At 31.6% G+C, this 23,921-nt stretch overlaps 1 protein-coding gene across 5 annotated transcripts in view; it reads left to right on the forward strand.

Moving 5' to 3' along the window:
• Atg5 (autophagy related 5) overlaps window positions 1–23,921 on the forward strand; it is a 125,674-nt gene that overhangs the window by 96,343 nt on the left and 5,410 nt on the right. For all 5 annotated transcript variants that reach the window (XM_078019549.1, XM_005330133.5, XM_013360722.4 and 2 more), the window contains one exon: window positions 11,671–11,788. In XM_078019549.1, coding sequence (XP_077875675.1) covers window positions 11,671–11,788 — 118 coding nt within the window. The remainder of the gene's footprint in view (window positions 1–11,670; window positions 11,789–23,921) is intronic.

A 23,921-nucleotide genomic window follows, 5' to 3' on the forward strand; every position in this document is an offset into this window, starting at 1 on the left:
GTGAATGAGGGTAGATTCTAGTTCAGAGAGCCACTATTTGAGAGTATTGGATATAGGGATTAGAAAAGTAGAGAAAGAACATTGAAATGATGAGTCTGATTATAATTAAGTTCAACAGGATTGGATATGGATTTAAAAAACATTTGAGAGGACTTTATGTCTGTCTTGGGTGTGATCCTTTCATGAAAATCACCTGTCTGCATATATATGTTGTGACACAATTATATGCACAACACAAATTAATTCAAACTGTATTAGTTGTGAAATTATATGAATTAGGGTTTCAAATGATTGTTGAATTCCCTTGTGAGTGATCTGTGTATTAGATATGTGGCTGAGTTAATGTGTATGAAATGTTGAGAAGTCAAATTAATGTTACTTATTATTGAACTTCATTTAGTCATCCTTTACACCGTATTGAATTTGTCTTCTTCATTTGAAATGTAGAAAATTAATATATATTAAGAAGTAACATTTTTTCAAACCCACATACCTAGGAATCCAATGTCATCCTTATTCTTAACATTTTATCTAAGTTTTTCGAAGCATAATAAGAAGAAGCATAGTTTACCTTCCTTATACAAAAAGAAAGAATTTATTCTGCTAGTTTAAATAATGTGTTTCAATAGGTCTTCCTGTCCTAACCTTTTAGTCTTTCCTTCTCTTTTCTTTTCCTCCTTCCTCTTATTCTTTTCCCACCTTTCTGGCCCATATTTTCTTTCTTGTGAAACTATTCTTCCCTGCTTCTCTAACCTGAAAAGTGTTTTTATTACATAGTAAAGCATTTCCTATTTTAATTAGTCTTGAAGTTTACTTTTAAAAGCAGAGCTCTGGTAAAAGAAAAATACCTCTATTAGCTTACATTTAAAATCCTTTTCATCATGATGAGGGTAATTATCTGTTACTTCTAAGAAGTAAGCCATAGCTAATTTCTGACTCTGTGTACATGTTTAAAGTAACTTAGAATCAGCTTGGGACAGTTCTGATGTCTGCTTAGGTAATGTAGCATCCATATTCTTCACTAGGTGTTCATTTTAGCTACAGATGCTTCATATAAAACAGGGTAGAGTAGCTTTCAAAAGGATCTACACATCAAAGTGTAACTTGAACTCTGTTTTTTTACATTGTTTGAGGATGCTTAAGGGAGTAGAACTCACAAATTTGTTTTCCCCACCATGCATTATCCTTTTAAAGTTTATAATACTTTTCACTTACATATTTTCTGTATCATACCACATTTAATTGAATAGCCTTATTTCTTTGCAATGGTTTAACAATGTTCACAATTAAATATTAGTGTAATTCATGTTTTGTCTAACAAAGGAGGTTTCTTTAACTACAGTTAATTCTGGGAAATGATGATGCCACTTTTGAAGCCTTAAATGAAATTCTTTGAATAACGTATCATATTTATATTACAATACTACACTCTTTTACTCATTTCTGTAGTTGTTTGATAATTATTCATGACGTAAAATTTGCCAACTTTTAATACCTGGTTCCTGAGAGTATTTAAAATAAATGCTGTGATTGTAGCTGTTAGCCACAATGTATCCTCTTTTGCTAGTGAATTCTTTGATAGAGAATGTCTCTTATTCTGGTTCTTTCCAGTCTCCTTTTTATTTCTCATAGGGATAAACAGTCGCTAAAATTATACAAGAATTAATCTTTGATGTATTTGATTCTCTGAGAAGCCTATTGAAAGGTCACCTCTTAAATATACTAAATAACAAAATATTCATGTATTTTAAACTTGCATTATGGGAAAGAAACCTGTGATTTGACTTGCTGATTTGGCAGTTTGGGGTTATTAGATTTAATACCATCAACTTAGTTTGGATTGTCTGTACAGTCCCTTCTTCATATGATGTATTACAAAAAAAAATTTGAATGTGTGTGTGGGGGAATAGGAGCTTATATTGTAAATAATAAAGTTCTTAGAATAGGCCATGTAAGTAATAAAGACATTGTACTCTGATATTCATTCTGTAAACACTAATCTGCATTTATAGCATTTTTATTTTTTCATACCCAATTCTAATTCTGGATTCTAATTCCAGAATTTGCAAGAAGTATTCCCTCTTACTGTTCAGTTCCCTCCTCCCATTTAGGTCCCAGCAGTGTGGGTTGGAATCCAGAGATCCCAAGATTCCTAAGCTTGGAAGGAAGAAAGAAGGAATTCTTTAGCTACCCTCACTGGTTATGGTGGTACCAGGGCAGCTCAGAAACTACAGTGAATCCTTAATATGGGTAGCAGTTTATCAGTAAGGACATTTCAAATGATCCAGAGATTTCAGCAAATTTTCCCTTTTTTATATACCCATTTTTAAACTTTATATATTTATTTATTTATGTTTTTAATGTGGTGCTGAGGATCTAACCCAGTGTCTCACGCGTGCTAGGCAAGTGCTCTACTACTGAGCTACAGTCCCAGCCCCCTCCATTTTTTTTAACTAGCATTTTGTAATTTAAAAAAAAATTTTTTTTGCTTTATTTTAATTATTAGAAAATGAATATTATATGGGTATTGGTAAACAAGACAGGGTTCCTTTAATTCCCACAGACAACTTAAAATTGCTATGATGCTATACAATTTGGGGAGAGAAATACCTGGTTTTTTGAGTCAATGAGGATAGAAATATTTCTCTGGTGTTATTTTGTGACTGTTGACCTCCTTTGTTTGTTTTTATTTACATTTTTCATTTTTGAAATATAATGATTATTTTTAAATAACTCACATGTAAAACAAACTTATGGTATGATATATAGCTATAAATAAAACATGAAGTTTCAGCCATCACTCCGGAAGGACTCCTTCTATCATTCATATGAGGATTTTTTTTTTTTTTTTTAGCAAAAACCAACAGCTTAATCTAATCCCAATATTATAAAGGTCTCTCTTAAAGAATATTATGCAGTGATTTTTTTTTTGCTTTTACAACTTTAATGTTTTTGAAGCATATTGACTTTTATCTTATTAAAAATTTGTTTACTGAACTTTCATATTTTAAATAGGGATCAGGATGTGTAAGTGAAAACATCACAATAGATGTTCTTATATATTTAGGTTTGTTTTTAAATGCCTGCCTTTTTCTCTCCACAGAAGACTTGAAGTAGCTAAGAATACATACAAATGCGATTATAACTTTGGTGTGTGCTTTCAAAGTTTAAAATTATTATAAAGCCAAATATTCTTCTACACCGAACATTATATCTGGTTGAAACAATACCAATGTATTTTCTTTTTTAACGTCACCATAAATTTCAAGCTTAAATCCAACTTCATTCTAAGCCACCAAAGTATCTTATATATGCTCAGGTTTTACCTTTGTATCAGTATAACTACAAAATATTTTGGAGAATTCTTATGTAAGGATCTTTTCCCTGGGCTTTTCAGAATGACTTTGTGGATGACAATTTTGTGCTTCACTTTATACCTGATAGAAGTTATAATAACTCAGCCCAGTTTTTTCTCTTTAAATTGTTTTCCATACCTTTGGAAGTAGCACCATATGAATCTTATTAACCTCAGTAAGCAATTAAATGAAAAAAAAAATCTTGCTAAATTGAATTTGGTAGCACTGAAATCAAATAGGCTATGCAGTGATTTTTAGAATATTCACAGTTGTGTACCCATCAGCACTACAAGATTGCAGAGCATTTTCATCACTCCTAGAAAAAATTCTATTGCCATTACTATTCATTCATAATTTCCCTCTCTCTCCAGCCCCTTAAAACTATGAATTATTTTCTGTATTTGTCCATTCTGGACATTTCAGATAATTAGAATCACATAATATGACCCTTTGTGTCTAGATTCCTTCACTTGCATAATATTTGCACAATTTCTCCATGTTTTGGAATGTATCCATACTTCATTCCTTCTTACAGCCCGGTAAAACTTCATTGTATGGTGATCTCACATTTTGTTTTTCCATTCATCAACTGATAAACATTTGCTTTCATATTTTAAGTATCAGGATGTGTAAGTGAAAACATCACAATAGATGTTCTTATATATTTAGGTTTGTTTTTAAATGCCTACCTTTAAATATGAAATAAAATATGAAAACATTGTTTTGCTTTTTGACTATTATGAATATATGTTCAGTGAACATGTAGAAGTTTTCAGTGGACATATTTTCAGTAGATTTATTTCTTGGATAGATATTTAGGTGGAGAATGCTGGGTTGTTGGTAATTTTGTGTTTCACCTTTTGAAATATTGTTAACCTATTTTCCCAAGTAGTCGCACCATTTTTACGTTTTACATACAGTAATGAATGAAGGTTTTAACATCCTTTCCAACACTTATTTTCTGTCATTTTAATTATAGCAATCTTAATGAGTATGAAGGGGTATATCATTTTGGTTTTGATTTGCATTTCTCTAATGACTAATGAAACTAAGTATCTTTTCATGTGTTGTAACAGGTCATTTGTGTATCTACTAATGAGAAATGTCTTCAAATCCTTTTTCTCATTTTTAAGTTGGGTTATCTCTTTATGTTGAGCTTTAAGAATTCTTTATATATTTTGGATATTTGTCTCATCAGATATATGGTTTGCGAATGTTTTTTTTTTCCCCCTGTAGATTTTTATTTTCTTCATGATGTCATTTGAAGAAGCAAAGTTTTTAATTTCCATCAAGTTCAGTTCCATTTTTTGTTGTTGTTGTTGCTTGTGCTTTTAGGTTGTCACAGCTAAGAAAGCCATTTAGTTATCCAAGGCCACAAAGATTTCCTCCTGTGTTTTATTCTAAGTTTTATAGTTATACTACATTACTTTTTCACATATTATTCATAGTAGACAAGTGCTATGTTTTTTAAATTCCTTGATCTGCTAATTGTATCAACCATGACATTTGTATCACTTGCCTTCATATGCTATTTTAGAAAATTATTGTGTCAGAAACAAAACAATAGATACTTCCATGTCATAAATTTTAGTGTGCACTATATAAATCCCTTAGAGGAGGCACAGAAGAATATGTTCTTTGCAGAGTTTCACTAGATCCTGGCCTGAATTTAGACCTACTTTTCTTCTCAGAAGGATACTTGACTGGACATCAGAACAGAATTTTGCTTCTGAGGTCAGCACAGCTGGTTTTATTCCAACTTTCTTCTTGCTAGTTTGATATCTTTATTTGTACAAATTTCTTAATTATTTAAGTATACTATAAGATATGTTCATATACAAAAGTACTCTTTGACTCTTAAGAAGAAAACAATTTCATTATTCTTGTATTAGTCTAAATTTTTAGTGTGATTTTCAATAAAATTAGCAAATATTTTAAACCTGTTATATAAAATGAAATTTCAGCTGTGATTGTCAGTAGGACTTTGAAGTCTTTTGGGAAAAATCTTAGAAGAATGAGCATAATTATTACTAAAAATCATCAGTCTTGCCCCTTTATATGTGTCTTCTTCTTTGGCCATTCTACTGATAAATTTTATGTAAAAAATCTTAAAACAGTTTAACTTTTTCTGTATAAATAGTCTTATAAACAATATCAAATTGATCTTGATCCTAAGGTAGATAAATAGTATTTTTCTGTTACACATGTTACTTAATGAACAGATATACGGAGGATGCCCTTTGTATTTATGTTACAAAATATATTTAGCATTGTCTAGACTAAATTATAATAAATACAATAATTTATATAAGACAAAATACAAACTTCAAACTAGATGTGTGAATATAATTCTGATGGGTTCTTTTTATGTAATCATAGTCTCATTTAAGACACTATTACTCTAGAGATTAAATACATGTCCTTGACTGTAAAAATGACAGCTTCTCTAATGTTAATTGTTAGTTTTTAGTGTTGTCGGGAATATTAAAAATAAGCTTCAGACTCTCCTAGCATAACTAGTGCTTATTTTCAAGTCTCCTTATTTTCCTCCATAAAGTGATCCAGACTCCCTCCAGCTCTCCTCCCAGTTCCCTCACTTTGAATCATCATACTGTTTATATAAAGGTCTTAAAGCATAATTTTTAAGTGGTCTGTTCTTTTTATTTAATGAGGTAGTGTAATTGTCTGTATTATTAAGCAAATTTTAATGTGAGGCCTTTTTTGAAAAGCATGTGATGCCAAATTTGACATGCATGATTATGTCTCAAGCCAAATATGCATGTGACAATTTGAAGCATGTATCAGATATCATTGGTAATGCCTACTGCATGTCCTGTGTAAACCCCAGTTTTCTTTGTATCAAATATTATTGTTCTAATTAGCAAAATATTAATGGAAACTGATGGTTGAATACTAATTGTTTTTCATTCTCTCGGTAATTCGCTCTGTAACAACTAAATACTATTAACTTTCTTTGGTTACACATTTAACAGTGTTTTTAAAGAGGAATGAAAAGAAATAACCATATATTAACTATCTGTTGCATTAGAATTTTATATATTATATCATTTAATTTTCACAGCAATCATTTAAAGATATAATTTTTCCCCATTCTTCAGATTAAGAAACAAACTCCTAGAGTTGAGTATAATTTGCCCTGGGCATACAGTAAGTCAGTCATATTGGTACTTGAGATTCCAACCAAGCTTTTGTTCATTCCACTACATTTGAAATTCTGATCTCCCTATGCCATGGTCTTTAGCCCACATTTTTCTTATCCACTGATTTCTCTTAAGTATTGTTACATTCTAGCTGCCTTCTGAGTACTAAAATGGCCTAAGTCTTTCTCCATTTAAAAAAAAAAAAATCTGTTTCAAGTTGTAGCTTGAAGATTGCTCTATATTGCCTCCTTTGTTCTCATCCTCTTTTTAGAAATTCCTCACTGTTAATTTTACATTCTACTACAGTTAGTGTATTTTACTTTATACTTACTGGTGTATCTTGTATTCTTAGAAAACAAAGTTATACAACTGGTTATAATTTGTTTCTTCTTTTGCTTTTATTGCCTGAGAAGTCCAGAGTTGTTTGTTTTATTTTCTGGGGTGCTGGAGATGGAACCCAGGGTCTCTGAGCTGTACTCCCAGCCTTCAGAGTTAAATTTTGTACTCTAGCTTTACAACATTCTCTCAGCATTTGCTGTATTTCTGTTATCCGTTACCACTGTATTTTTAAACAAAATTAGGAAACAATATTCATGTGTAGGGGGTGGTGCTTACACTCAAACCCTGTACTTCATGCATGCTAGGCAAGTGCTCTATTACTTGAGGTAGAACCCCAGCCCTACAAATAAATTCCTTACTGAAGTTTTGTTTATATTGCAGTATCTGTAAAGACTCTTAATGGAATGTTAGCAACTATGTGTGATTCACTGAAGTTACCTATTATATTAAAATTTTTGTTGTTGTTGTTTTCATTTTTCTTTTCTTTCTTTCTTTCTTTTTTTTTTCTTGGCTAAAGATCCAAAAAACATTAATAGTAAATTTGCCTTATTATTACTTAGTTACATTATTTTAAATAATGGTGTCAAGTAAAAATATACTGACTGGATGTGAGTCCAGTTTTGATGGGATTTTCAATTATAAAGCCTAGTTTTTCTAATGCCTTACCATTGATTTTATGCTACTGATAACATATAATATAGCCATTTTTGTAACTTATTCCTTTTCTAGATTTAATTCTTAAATTGCATATCAATCTGATTACATTCTGAGACACTGGCTGATTCCAGTTGTAGTTTAATAGCTGACTTCTTTCAAATATACCTGCAAATCTTACAAATAAAATCCTCTGATATATTTAAGCAACCTGTGTAAATTATCAAATAAATTTTACTTATACATTTAGTAAATCAATCAGCCTGTTTCAAAGAACTTTAAAGCAGAATATAAAATTTGTCATTATCTGATTTTTTTTTTAAAGTTTTTTTCTCTCTCATAACCAGTTTTCACTGTTTCAGTGAATTCAGTCTCCTGTTGCTCTCTAATAGAATTCTTCCTTCTCTGTATGGTCTCTAACTCCTTAGTCAGTGAGCCTTTTATGTACCTTTCTTGCTGTAAATTCTCTCTTTTTTTGCAAATTGTCATTTTGATAAATGACAATTTGTAATTCATACAAATTGAATTACAAATTGTCATGACATTTCTAAAAATCATACTATATCATGATAAGATATATATGAGCAAAACAACAATTAGCACTAATGCTAACATATTAAGAGTTAACTACATAATGAATATGTTTTGTAATCATCCTTTTGTTTTATAAGTTAGTACATAGTCCATATTAATATTGAATAAGCTTCCATTGAATGTTAAGTCATGTTTAATAAAAACAGTAACTGTATATTGAACATTTAGTATGTGCTAGACATTGTTTAAATAATGCCTTGCCTTACTCTTTACCAAGAACCTTTGAGGTATGTACTGTTAACATCCACTAATTTTTGTTTTAGATAACTCTGGTAGGTGTGTAGTAATATCAGATACATTATGGTTTTATTTGCATTTTCTTAGCAGGCACTCATGTGTTAAACATATTTTCATGTGCTTATTTACTATCTCTATATCCTCTAGTAAAATTTCTGCTTGTGTCTTTTGCCCATGCTCTAATTAGATTGTTGTTGTTTTAACTATTGAATTTTTAGCATGTTTTGTAAACTGTAGGTTTAAGACCTGTGTTGGAAATGTGATTTGTAGATTTTCTCCTCTCAGTCTGAGGCTTGACCTTTTTTAAAATTTTATAAATTATTTTTTAAAATTTTTGTCAGGGTCTTGCTTATTTAGTTGCCCAGGCTGCCTTCAAACTAGCATCTTCCGTCCTCAGCCTCCCTAGTAACTAGGATTATAGCATGTACACTATGCCTGGCTGTAGCTTGTCTTTTAATCTTCTTTAGGCCTTTTTATAGAGGAAAAGTTTGTTTATTTTTTTAAATGAAGTCTAGCTTATTGGTATTTTCTTTCATGGGTCATGACTTTGGGGTTAAGTTCAAGACTAGCTTTGAATCAAAGTCCCAAAATGACTTTGCCTTTGCCCTCTTGCATATAAATAAATATTAAACTATAAGCTTCTGAATTTTATTACTCTGGGGTTTTTGGTATCCATATAAATGAATTTTAAGAAAAGAAATTGAAGGTAAAAGGAAATAAAAACTAAATATACTAAGTTTGGATAATAGTAAATCAAATGTGCACTGCAGCATTCTAAAATTGTGGTCCTGGTCGTTGGTTGGTTGGTGGTATGTTTTTTTGTGTGGTGGTGGTACTGGGGATTGAACAGGGGCACTGGACCACTGAGCCACATCCCCAGCCCTATTTTGTATTTGAGACAATGTCTCATTGAGTTGCCTAGCACCTCAAATTTGCTGAGGCTGGCTGTGAACTCACCATCCTTCTGTCTCAGTCTCTGGAGCTGCTGGGAGTACAGGCGTGCACCACCGTGCCTAGCTGGTCATTGGTGTTTTAAGTTCCAAATTACTATGTGCCATGATCATGTTGTGCATTTTATTATTTAAAAAACTACAATGTAGGCGTCATCTCCTTTAGTACACATCTTATTTGTGTTCGTATGTGTGTGATTATTTTTATTTTTTCAGTTAAGGAAATGGAGATTTAGAAAAGTAATTGTGCTCATGTTTTCATAACAAATGATAGAAACAGGACTTGAAGCCAATTCTTTCTGGTTTTAAGTTTTTACTCCCTTAAGAAGAAAGAGCCTTGCATTTTTTATTGGAGTATATGCCTTACGTTTCACATAAGACTTGAACTTGATCTATATGATTTATAAGTTTGTACTATGGTTGTGCCTCTTATTGTCAATGCATTTTCTAATTTCCAGCTTATTAGAATAAATAAACATATGTTGTTACCCACATTAATGTTGGTTAACCTACTTGACTATATTTGGAATAGGCTTTTCCTTGCATTTATTCTGTAATAAATGCAAGCAGCATTTTGCTGAAAGTATTTTTGGTTACCGTCTACAGAGCTTTTCCTCTACCAAACAAAATACTTGTTTTAAAAAACTGTTGAAGGTTACACCTGCTCAGGTTTAGGAGAGAGTGGGAAAAGGAAAGATACAGAGAAACAGCAGGGTTAGAGGGCAGTGTCTGTTTTTTAACATGTAACTAAGATTACTTAACCTTTCCTGTCAAGTATATTGTTTTCAGGCAATTTTATCATAGCCAAGCCATCTTACTATTCTGTAAATAATTAGGATTCGTATGAGATTTTCAACTTTTTGAAGAGATTTCTTTGGCTTTGTTTTTCTTTCAGGTTGGACTAAAGGAGGTGCATTTTGAGGCTTTTTTTTTTTTTTTCTCTTTAAATTGGCATGCATTTCTGCCACTGTCTTTCCCATTGTCTCAGTCCTGGTTGTCATCACATGGACTTGCTTTATCAGCTGGCCTCTCACCAGTCATTCTGATTTTACCTCTTAACCAAATCATCATCCACAGTACTGCTTTCATGAGCCTTCAGAAAAAGTCTCTTTCATCATGCCACTTCCTTTGCTAAAAAGTCTTTAAAGCATCTTCATGGTCTGGAAGATAGAAATTCAAAGTGGATTGTAGATATTTTAAATTATTACTGTGTTTCTCTATTCATTTCTTTTTCCTCTCAACTCCCCTAACCCTTATTATCTTTATTATATAATTAACCAGTTGCCTGAACATATTATTCTTGGTTTCAACTTGTATCAAAAACTATAGGCTTCTTAAACTATCAATCATATTTTTAATCCCTATAGACTTCAGTTAATGAAGTGAATTGAAGTATAATCAATGCATATTATCAAGATTTTTAGTTTATGTCAGCACTTAAAGCTAGTTGGTTTTTTTTAAAGCTAAATCTATAACACTTATGTCAGAGAGATTGAGATGTATCTCTTTGATTAAACCAAACCAAAAAAAACCACACACACACAAACCTTTGTATTTTTATGATTGTTTTACTCCAGGAAACTTAAAATTTAAACTTACCATTTTAAAAGTAACAGTAAAGAGGAAAAGGATTTTTAAAAAATATTTATTTTGTGCTTGACACGATTCCTTACTTATTCCTACAACAAACTCAAGAAATATGCAAAATAATGGTGAAAGGAACTTAGTGGGAGATCATAGAGCTCATAAACAACAGTGTTCTTCATAATCCCTGACCAATTCCAGAGCCTCTGTACTCTGGGTCATGATGAGGCCTTCATTGTCACAGTTGAGGAAAAGAAAACCATTTTAAACATGGATAAAACTGGAATGATTAGCAATATATTATGACAGTGATTATCATTATTATACTATAGAATATTGGTATTTGGTATGATTCCCCAGTTATCAAAAAATTCTTTTATAATGCATTTTTTAGAAATTTTCTTCTCCAGTGTAGTATTCAGCCAGGCTTTATTTTTGCATTTTTGCATTATCTCTTATAATACTCCTTTTTTAAAAGTTACTGACACAAACCACTTTTGTCCATATCTTCTTGTTTTATATTGTTTTGTTTTTTAATGCCTTATTTTTTTGGCCTGTTGTTTTTAGAATGTTCCATTTCCTGAATTTGCCTGATTATTTCTGGAACATTAGATTTATATAAATTTATATCATTAAACATGTTTCCCAGTGATACCATATCTGTGATTTTGTGTACTTCTGGTTATACCATATTACAAGATACCTAGTAGCAACATAAAATTTAATATCTTTTAATTTATAGGGAGTAGCAGCAAAAATTTAATTGCTTGGATTATCTTTTCCTTTTTCAAATAGACAACAACTGAACGCCCTTTCATTCAGAAACTGTTTCGTCCTGTGGCTGCAGATGGACAGCCACATACACTGGGTGATCTCCTCAAAGAAGTTTGTCCTTCTGCAATTGCTCCTGAAGGTAATGTAATTAGCAACATTAAAACACTTCATTTTCTGTTTTAAATTCTCTTTAAATTTTAATTAATTAATTTGTTTGTTTGTTAGTTTATTTTGGTGCCAGAGATTGAATGCAGAGGGGTTTATCCACTGAGCCACATTCCCAGCCTATTTTGTTTTTTATTTTGAGACAGGATCTCACAGAGTTTCCTAGGGCCTCCCTAAGTTACTGAGGCTGACTTTGAACTTTTGATCCTCCTTTCTCAGCCTCCCAAGCCACTGGGATTACAAGCATGCTCTGCCATGCTCTGATAAATCCCTTTTTTAATGAAGTAAAATAAGCATACTTAACACTAGTTATTTCAGGAAGAAATTTTCAGTATCTTGTAGGGGGATATTGCTTGTAACAGAAACACTTGCAGTGAAACCACTGATTCTCTTTAGCAAAATAAAATACATTGTTTTAAAATTGCCCTCTTACCACATCTCTGATTTGAGTTCTGGTAGATTTGAAAGGGGGGAAAAATATACACACACATAGAGTTTAATATCCCTTATCTGAAATGATTGGCACCAAAAGTGTTTGAATTTTTCCCCCTGATTTTAGATATTTGCATAAATATAATGAGATATCTTGAGGGTAAAACCTATGATTAAACATCAAATTCATTTATGTTTCATTATTATTCCTATAAACAGCCTGAAGGCTGTTTTTATTATATTTTTCTTGTGCATGTATTTTGACTGACTGTTACATATGGGCAGGTATGAAATTTTCGACTTGTGCTGTTAATATTCTTGCTCAAAACATTTTGGGTTTTGGCATTATGAATGCTCATTTTATACATGATATTCTGGTTTGGGTTTTTTTTTTTTTTTCCTTTTTTCCTTCACCTAATCATTATTGCATTCGCTATTGATTACATTTGTTTATTTGTTTGTTTGATTTTATGTGGTGATGTGGTGCCAGGGATCGAACCTTGTGCCTCATGCATGTGCTTTATACCACTGAGCCACAACCTGCGCCCTAATTACATTTATTTTAAAAAGAGAAATTTTCAGTAGCCTATTCTGCATGAAATTTTATTTTTTATATAGCAAAGAAAGTGTAACTTGATATTTTAAATCCTGGTTGGAAAGAGATAATATTTTAGTAAATATAAAAGTAATACTTGAAAATGTTGCTTTTATTATTAATATATTTTAAGTTGGGGGATTGCAAGGTTATTTACATGTTGTTTAACTGTCCACACAGTTCAAGAATCTAAGTAAGTGGTTTTTGTAAGAAGTAGAATTAGAAACAGTGGGATTGGGGAGAATGTTGATATTCCACCTAAATGACCCTACAAAAAAATGTGGAGTTCAGTATATGTCATCCTCTCTGTGAGTGTAACATTAGTCAAGTATGCTTACCTAACTGGCATTTCTATGTATATTTAGCACTTCTTAAAAAGGGTCAATGGGAAGGAGAAAGAAGGAGCGTCTGAAATGCCATCAGAATTCCTACCAGAAGGGATTAAAGAAATAGACCCGTGATCACTCCTGAAAATTATTGATATAGTAGAGAATTCATTCATTTTAAAAATTATGAATATATTTTTTAGAAGTGTTAATATAACATTTGTTTTCACTAATGTTACATTTTTACTGGTTTATATATCCAGTGTTTCTGATGGTCTCTTATACACAGCCTCATATCTCTAATACTAGAATTCTTTCTCTGTACTATTTTCACCTCAAATCATTATTTATAATTAAATCATGTAGTGGTTAACTTTAAGTTGGTTATAATAATACCTTAGAATATTATTTCATCTTTACTACTGATTGACTTTTCACTATTTCAGTTAAATCATTATTTTTGGGTTCAGTTCAGTGACTTTTTTTTTTTCAGTGACTTTTTTAATACAATACAGGAGTTGTATAAACATTGCCACATAGTGGTTTTAGAACACTTCCATGTCCTCCAAATGTTCTCTTGTACTTATTTTCAGCTAATCTGTGCTGTGTTTACCATTGGTCTGCTTTCTGTTTCTAAAATTTACCTTTTTTGGATATTTCATATAAATGGAACTGTAAAGTATGTTGTCTTTTGCAACTTAGCATAATTTTTTGAGTTTCATCCATTTTGTGTTCAGTGTGTTTTTATGTGTTTATAAATAATCTCTGATGAAATGTCTGTTCAAATCCTTTTCTCAATTTTTCATTTGTTTTATTACTGAATTCTGAGAGTTATTTACATTTTCTGGATACAAAGTTCTTTATCAGAACTATGTAGGTTTTGTTTTCATCTATGACTTATCTTTTTTCTTTTGCAGAGTAAAAATATTTAATTTTGGTAAAGTCTTATTTATCTTGCTTTTGAAGCTTATTTTATTTGTTAATCTAATAGGTAATACATTTATAAAATTCCAAGATAAAAAAAATGCATATGTGAAGGAATTCAGTGAAAAAATTCCCCTCCCCAACTTTTTTTTAATAATTTTTTTTAGTTATATATGGACACAATATCTTTATTTTGTTTATTTATTTTTATGTGGTGCTGAGAATAAAACCAAAAGCCTCACATGTGTGGGGCAAGCGAACTACCACTGAGCTACAACCCCATACCCGCTTCCCAACTTTTATATACCAAACTCTTTAACATTTCCCCTCACTGGAGACAATCAGTGTTGCCATTTTCCTGTACATCTTTATTTTGAATTTAGTTTATAAGAATTTGTGGAAACTTTCATTGATTTGGGAATAATCTTAACTGTTCTAGTTCATTTTTCCAAGTTTCAAGGGAGTTTGCTTTTAATCTGCTTGGTGTCTATTTTAGTATATTCTTGAGGACTTGGGAATATAAACTAGTTTTTCCCATGTGAGGTATAATTAAGAGATTAATAATATTTATTGCTGATTTAGATGAGACCCATAGTGATATTTTAAAGAATATTAGGGAAAAATACTTTTATTAATTAAGAGTAATTGAAATTGAAACTTAAGTTTAATATTTAAATGCTACTTTATTGTGTTTTCCTATTTCTTTTAAAACAATCTGCTTTCAAAAATGGGTCACTTTAGGGCTGCAGATAGAGCTCAGTTGGTAGAGTGCTTGCCTTGCATGCACATGGCCTGGATTAAATCCCGAGTAAACCCCCCCCCAAACACACACACACACACACACAGATCATTTAAAATTTATTTCTGTATAATTCTTGATTATTGGGACCATTACAGTGAAACTCAAAAACCTTAGAAGAAAAATGTTCTATAATGATCTATTATTACCCAACCAGTGCAGTTGTCAGCATACACAGAATGATCTGTAATGCTTAGTGAGGATGGTATAAGGGATTCTCTCTTGATAAACTAGTGTTATGTTTAAGATGTAAATTTAACAGTTCTTTTTAATCCAGGACAGGGGACTTACTTAAAATTTTATTTTGTTTCTTTGGTTAACTATGAATTTATAATTTCAATTCACTTTTATTTCATGATTACCTATTTCTAGATGTTACGTGTATTTGAGTAGCGGAAACTTATTAGAGAAGGGTGGAAAGAAATTAGGAGTTAATTTTGCATTTGACATCATTGAATAGTCATAGTAGGGCCTTCTATTTTTCAGTCTCTTAATTTTTCATCTCTTGGCTCATTAGAAAATTAGGTTTAGAATTCAGATCTTCACCTTCTGGACTGTTGGTTTTTTTACTTTACTGTGGTTGCCCATTTTCATTTTCTCTTCTTTTTTAAAAAAATACTTTTAGATTTTAGTTGAAAATATCATTTGAAAATACTTAGCTGTTCATTGTGTGATTTTTGTTTAATACCTAAATGTTATCTGCTATTCTCCTTTAAAGATATTGTTATTCCCTGAGTAATTTTAGGAACCTGAACTTCTACTGTGTTTATTTTGTTTTGTTAGCATTTCTGTATATAATTCTATCCACTCTTTATGTTGAATTTATTAAAATGGTAACTGTAAACATCAGTCATATAAATGAAATCAGTCTGATGCCCCTTATCAGAATGTGTTTTTCATGCTCACTTTTGCCATTCCTTCACCCAGGCCAAAGAGTATATATAAGATTAACACAACCTTACACAAAAATGGCACAGGAACATGTGAAGCTATTTATTCTTTAAAAGATTCTTATTCTCTCCTATGTTTCTAGTCTTCCCTGTCTGTATATCCTTTTCTAAGGAACAGTGTGATTTCCTTTGTATTATTTGAAGATGGGGCAGTGAGGTAGCTGATTTTAATCCACACACCTACCTCTTAAACTGTTTATTCTAAAATTGGTACTAAAACAACCTAGTACTTGTCTTTATATAGTGGGATTATGAGCAAGCAGAAGGAAAAACAAAACTGCTTCCTTAAAACTTGACTTGGTAAATTTTGTATGAGTACAGTTCTTTTTTTGGAAAAAATTTTTTTTTTTTAACAAAACTATAAGGAACAAACATACACCAGTTATAAAACCTTGAAGGCTATGAAGGCTCATGGCAAAACAGTGCTTTAGGTGAGTCCCTTGTAAACATCTCCCCCCGAAACTGTAAAGTGTTCATTTTGTTTGAAGGACTCAGACTTCGCTGAAATGACAAATAATACCTAAACTTTTAAGGTTCTTTTAATGGTATGTTTCATTCCAAGAGGGAAAAATATTTTTCCTTACACCCATAGTTTCTCTTTAGAAAAATTTATCTTTGCCTCTTCCTTTTCTCACTTCATGGATATTTTTAGAAAGTAATTGTCATTTAAAAGCCTGTGGAGAATCTTCAGAAATACCAAGTCACTGTTTTAGTAAAGAACTGGTTCAGTGCACCTGTAATATTATAAAATGTATTTTGACACACCTGCACTCTAGTTGAAAGCGAAAGACTTTAAAATTGGGTGTGTGTGGATAAGAACTGACGATCATCACATGATAAAAAGAGAAAGTACTTGTAAAAGTTATGTGGCACCATTGTCTACTACAACCTACAAGAAGTGATTCAGCTGTGAAGGAATTTTTTTTTATTTCATCATATAAAAGTATCATGTACTAATATTTATGAAGACGTGCTTTAGGTCATTGTTCTCATGAAGTAAGTCATGACGAATTGCTTTGTGTGTTTCTTTTTTGATTTGCAAGTGGCTAGGGGAGTTAGCCAAGTTACAGGTAAGAGGAAATAACCAAAGGTGAGCTCAGGTAAATTGTTTTTGTGGTTTCAGCTGTAATTAAAATGACTCAGATCTAAGCCTCTGTACCAGACCTGAGGTGAGATATTTCTTTCTTTGTTCATTATGAAAAACATATATTAAAATATCAGTAACAAAAATTAAAAATCATAGCACTTTGTTTTTATTTTGGAGATTACAAAAGATATAAACTTTGTCTAATCATATTTCATTTCCCAGACTTCTAATATATATGTGTAAGCTAGGATTATCAAATGTTCATTCTCTCTCTCTCTTTTTTTTTTTTAGTTGTTGGTAGACCTTTGTTTTTATTTATTTATATGAGGTGCTGAAAATCAAACCCAGTGCCTCACACATGCCAGGCAAGTGCGATACCGCTGAGTGATACCACCACAGCCCCTTCATTCTCATTTTTTTAAAATATATTTTAAGGTTCCATTGATCAGTTCTCTGTAAGTATTGGGCTGCTCTTAACCTTATTTTATATTTGATGTTGGACAAGTAGAGCACATGTGTAGGAAAGACTTGTGTTCATGGCAAATTAGTAATTGTACCCAATATCTTTCCCAACAAGAAATACAGTCCTGTAACCACTTGGTTTCCCCTTTCCATTTTTGGCCTTCTTCCTAAGAATGTATTTACTCCTTTCCCAACTGCAGTTTGACTTTTGGTTTCCATTTAATGTTAAAAACTCAGTATTCATTTTCTTTACGTTGTATATACTATCTTGTGCCCTGGGGATACTAAGATATGTAAATCATATAATACACTCCCCAGCAATTCAAAGGTTTGGTGTAATTGCAGTGGATAGAAAGATGTACAGTTGTAATATGTTCAGGATTATGGATATTCAAAACATATTAGGAACCACCTAGAAATCTTAAATGAAAGATGAGCAGAAATTAGATGAGAAGGAGAAGGGATCAGGTCACATATGCCCACTGTAGAATCCCTCATCAGCTAATCAGCTGCTGGTTGCTGGCAGGTAATATGTGGGCTAAAATGTCCATACTCTGTTTGCTGAGGGAGAAATGTTTTTCAGTCTTTCCCCCATTTACAGCATGAAGTATTTGATAAGATCAGAAATGTTGGTACTGAGGGAACTAAGTGAAGCTGAGGCTGGGAAATTAGAATGCCTTATTTAGGCAGTTTAACTTAAAACTAAAATTACTTTAATTTTAATATGTTTTATGAGAAACCACAGAATTGTAAAAAAAAAAGTGGCATGTTCATATTTTTTCTCCTTTGCTGTGTATGATTAGATTGTGTGATGAAGTGAGCCAAATGTTGTGATTGATTAATTTACATATAGAAAGCAGTTAGGAAAACAACATGTAAATCTCATGGTCACCTTACAAGGTAGAGCCTCCATGTGTTCAGATAGTATTAAAGCTAGTTGTTTGATGTCTTAGGGTTGTCAGTCATCTGCATGGTGACTCTGAACCCCCAGACGAATTGGCATTTCAGTTTGCAGACTCATGCCATAGAAACATAGGACTGCAGTTCCCCAAACCTCCTCAGGTTGAATGTTTATGATAAACTAATAATTTTTATAATTTCACTAGTGCTTTTTGCATTCATTTAGAATTTGAATTAAATGAATAGTGTCTTTCTATATCTTCATATGGTTTGAGTTGGGAAATTGTTTTTAATGAATCCAGATTACTCAGTTTATCAAACAAGGATGTTGCCTGTTAACTGTCTCATAATTTGGTTATAGAATTAAATAAACCAAAGGTATTATTGCTGTTAGCCTTCACAGTCCTATTTTTTCCCAAGGTTTTAATATTTGTTTTGTTTTGTTTGTATCTTCCAACTTTTTAAAATTTTTTTTAACAAATAAGAGAAATATGCAAGTCAAGTTTTAAGGAAGTTTTGTTTTTGTTCGTAATTCCACTATACAAAATAGTAGTTGGTAATATGGATCTATGATGAATTCTAAATGTGAGCCAATATTGAAGCTACTTATAGAGATAGAATATCTGAAGTTATGGCAAGAGTTACATGCCATTGATTTATTTCTTTAGAAGTTAACTTCTGAACATAATTAGAAATACTAGAACTGTGGTTCTGGTAAAAAAGGAAGACACTTATTTCACTCAAGTATCTCTAGTCATTGCATCTTCTTTATTCAGCTTAACTATCATTATATAACTTGTTAAAATATAAAAACTATTTTAGGCAAGAGGCCATCAGGAGACTATGGCATGCTATTGGTACAAAGGAAAGTTTTTCATTGAGAAGACTATAATTAGCTTATCATTCATTTATTTAGTGCTGTTGCTATTCTCATGTAACACTGGAAGGTATATTTGTAAATGCACTGATATAGTGTGACCCCAACACCAAACTGGTTCACTTGGCTATAATGAAAGCCTTCCCTTTTGGCTCAGCACTTTCTGGATCTTACTCTTCTTGGTCCTCATTGATGTGAGTCACAGTGGGAATTCTGAAAGTTTTCAAATATACCCCTTTAGGAGCAAAGATCTGCTAGAGTCATGTTTAACTTTTTTAGGTTAGCTTAAACTGGGTAATTAAGTTTTCTCTTAAATTTGTCATAAATTCTAAACTTAAATGAGTCAAGTTCTTTGCCTTGATTACTTCATTCTTTCTTCATCTCTGTGCTTTTCCCCTCACACATGCACCATTGGCTATTCTTGGTGATACAGAATCTCTTAATTTAAGCCCATTTATGTGTCTTTTCTAAAATCAAAGAAATAGAAATGATTATTTTAATTCTCCATTAATGGAGGTGATGAGATTACTGGACCTAACAAAAGATGCCTCTGATTTTCCCTCAATTATTGTTCTCTATCTTAATCTCAAGCTAAGTGAAATAACCTACCTTTCCCAAAAGTAGGTAACAAAACTTTTCATGACTACTATTCCATCTTTAGCAACAAAAAGCAAAATTCTCTTGCCAAAATAATATATGTAAACAAGTAAAAACAAGTCATCACTTCATTAAAATAAATTTTGTGGGACTTCATTCTGGCCACATATAGTATGATGGCCAGCTGTGCCTTCTAGCTACTCAGGTGACTAAGGCAGGAAAATCACAATTTTAGGGCCATCCAGGGCAACCTAGTGATAAAATTCCTAAAGAGCTGAGAATGTAACTCAGAAGTAGAGTATTTGTCTAGCATTTTCTAGATCTTATATGCAATCCCCTGTTTGCAATCCCTAGTACCAGAAAAATAGCACAGTTATTACCTATACTTTAAATAAAACAATCAGCTTTGTACTTATTCTATAATTCATATTTGACAAATATTAATGGTCCCTGTCATACAGAGCTGGAATTACTGAGTCATTTTGTGAAAGCAAATCCAAAACACTTTGAACCTATGATTTCAAAGTTTTATTAATTTTTTTTTTAGTAGCTAAGGCTTAACATCTATTACCTTATTTTTGTTTTGCCAGAAGGCTTTTCATGAGTTTATTAAAATGGTCTTATAATCACTTAATACAGTCTTTTATTTACAATTATAATTAACCATATGTGTTTTTAAAAACTGGTTTATGTTCTCCTCACTAAGAAATATGATTACAAGCAAAAGTCAATATAAGAATTAATTAGACATATTTTGAAATTCTTGTTTAAAAATAATTCAAGATTAATATTAAGTCAAGATTCTGGAAATATTTTGGGCAAAAATAAGATTTTATACATGAAAAAAGATATGTGAAATATATTTACTGGTATATGTGTTCATTAAACCTGTACAGCTAAGTGAATATAGATCCGGAAGAAGTTAATGTAAGTATTTTTAAATGGGTTTGTAGTTCTCTGATAAACAGCACTCTCCTTCTGTTTGTGATCATAGGATAAAAGCTCTGTAAGCTTGTATATGTTCATTTTTACTGCTACATCATGTAGTGTGCTCTTAAGATTGAGATCTCATTCCCCAGGAAGCATTTCTGTCTAAGATTAATTGCCCTTTTAAAATCAGTGTTTGATGTATTCCTCTGGCTATATCCTGGCTTGGTTTAACCCCCTTTGACCTGACCTCACTGACTATTACCTCCATGGCTGAGTCAAAATCCTTCAGCATGATGTATGCACTTCAGATTTCAGCCTGTGGTTTTTCATGTCAATGGATTCAATTAGTTGGCATTTTACTAATGAACGTATCAGAGGTTAAAGAATTTGTCAGCTAGAACAAAATCGTTCAGACTAGTGGTGATCAAAAAGCTCATCTCTTTGTTTAAAATTCTTTCAGAAGTATTAAATACTTTTCAGAAGCTTTAATTTACTCCTAAATCATAAAATATAGATATAAAGCCACAATACTAACTTAATGGTTATATCATTTGACTAGCTATTTTCCATATTTAAGTATGAACTTTAATAAAAAATTATCTAATTAAACTGAAATTCTCCTATTAAAAGCTTCTGTCCCTTGAAGATATCCATTTCTTTAGCCTCCTTTAAATTGAGATTTCATTGATCTATTTATTAATTATAAGAAGAAAACCTAAGCATCTCACTAGAAATCAAGTAACTCTTTTTAAAAGAGCTTTAGGTTATATTCCTTGTTGAAATACACTTAGAAATGAGGATAAAATGCAGGGATAAAAGCTTATTAGCCATTGGCAATAGAAATCTCTTGACAGGCAAATCATCACATTGTGTAAATTCTCAAATAATAATGTACATAAAATGTGTGTCATAAATATTTTAAAAGTTTTTTCTCCTATATGAATGTTTTTTGTATTTTTTAAAAGAATCTTTCTTAAAGTCTTTTAAATAGTATAACTTTAAGAAATAGTATAACTATAGTACTGAATTTAAACATTGAGCACTATGAAATTAATCCAGAGGGTTTACATTGCTTTCAGATTTTTTTCAAGTATTATTTATTATAATCATTGACTGGTTTTGTTGTCTTTTTGTCAACAGTGAAATTGAATCTATAATTTGTATATACACACACACACACACACATATATATATATATATATATATATATATATATATATATATATATGGTTTTAAAAGAATTAACTTACTCCTGTAACTGTAAATTTAAGAAGAGAATTGTAGACTCCTTGCCTTTTGGTAGCAAATCGTGACCTTCTTAAAACTTGTCTTCTGTCCTCATTTCCTTGATAAATAATATTTTTGACACCCTGGAAGGTGTGGTAAAGAGAATCAGTTACTGAATATCTACCATGCTCAGGCCCTGTAATAGACTCTACCAGGTTCTTTGCTTGCGTATCCCATACAGCCTTAGAGATTAGGATTTGAAACTATCAGTCTGTGATTAGACCTCTTTTCTTCCTCATTTATATTGTATATTACTGTATTCGTTGTATTACCTATATGTAGGCAACAATTTTATGTATAGGTAAGATTTTGCTGATATTTTAAGTTAGTAATTTTCATTAATGACCTGTATATATCATGTGATATACTTATTGTAAATTAATTCCTGATTTTTATTTAATTATTCTTGTTTCTATGTGTGATTCCTATCATTCTACTCATATAACCAAAATATGTCTGAATTTACTTTTATTCAAATGAAATAATTCTAAAATTGTTCACTTTAAAATAGGTGCTTTTTTTTAAAGGGCTATGTGGACACTCTACAAAATAATGAAATATCCTATTTAAAATTGTCATAGAATACAAAGAATGTCTAAAAGAAAAAAAAACGATTGCAGATTAAAGGAAAGTAGAGAAATAAAAATTGAATGCAATGTGAGAGTTCTTCTGTGTTTGTGTATCACCCAAAATTCATACATTGGAAACTTAATCCCAAATACAAATGTGCTGGAGAGGTCAGTCCTTTAAAAGGAACAGATTGACCCTGCTATAAAGGGCTTGCAGGAATGGGTTCTCTCTCTTGCTCTTCTACCTTCTACCATAGGAAGACATAGCACAGAAGCCCACACCAGTGCCAGCACCTGGAACTTCAGTTTCCCAGCCATCAAAACTATAAGAAATAAATTTCTGCCAGGCACAGTGGCGCACGCCTGTAATCCTAGCTGCTTGGGAGGCTGAGGCAGGAGGACTGCGAGTTCAAAGCCACCCTCAGCAATGGCAAGGCACTAAGCAACTCAGTGAGACCCTGTCTCTAAATAAAATACAAAATAGGGCTAGGGATGTGGGTCAGTGGTCGAGTGCCCCTGAGTTCAATCTCTGGTACCAAAAAAAAAAAAAGGAAAGAACTTTCTGTTTCTCACTAATTACCCCAGTCTTATATACTTTGTTAAAGCAACACAATGCAGTAAGACAATACTAGACTGAATTTGAGGGAAAAATATATATTACTGAGATGTTTGGTTAAAATTTGAATATGGACTACTTAATAGTATTATATTATCTCTTAATATAGATAACTGTAGTGTGATTGTGTTAAGTAAAATCTATTAGAAAATATTCACTATAAATTTGAAATTATATCAAAGTTACTCCTAACAAATGACATGTATTAAATAAATAGAACTAGTTTACTAGATTACTATCTGAAATGTTTGTCTAATTTAAAATGTGTTAAATTAACTTTAAAAATAAAAAAACCCAGAGTGATGCTCACCTGAAATCCCAGCAACTTTAGAGACTAGAGCAGGAGGATTGCAAGTTCAAGGCCAGCCTCAATAGTTTAGCAAGATCCTATCTCAAAAATAAAAATGGAGGGGATAAAGCTCAGTGTTTGGGAGCCCCTAGATTTATTCCCCAGTACTGCAAAATATATATTATGTAAAATAGCCCAAGTAGAGACTGGAGTTGTAGCTTGGTAGTGATCCTTGCCCAGTGTGCCCTGTACCACGAAAAAATCAAAACAAAACAATTAAAAAAAAAAAAAAAAGCCCTAACTAGGAGAGAAATACAGTAACATTTGTTCTCCTGAGTCATTTACTTTGTAGTGACATGTTTCTCATTCCAGGTACTAAGTTGTAGATCCCCATTTTGAAACAAAGACATATTTACCAAAAACATAGTTTACTTTAGCAGTAGCAAGTGTTTCCTTTATATTGTTTA

The sequence above is a fragment of the Ictidomys tridecemlineatus genome, chromosome 8 (genome assembly GCF_052094955.1).
Source record: "Ictidomys tridecemlineatus isolate mIctTri1 chromosome 8, mIctTri1.hap1, whole genome shotgun sequence".
NCBI lineage: Eukaryota > Metazoa > Chordata > Mammalia > Rodentia > Sciuridae > Ictidomys > Ictidomys tridecemlineatus.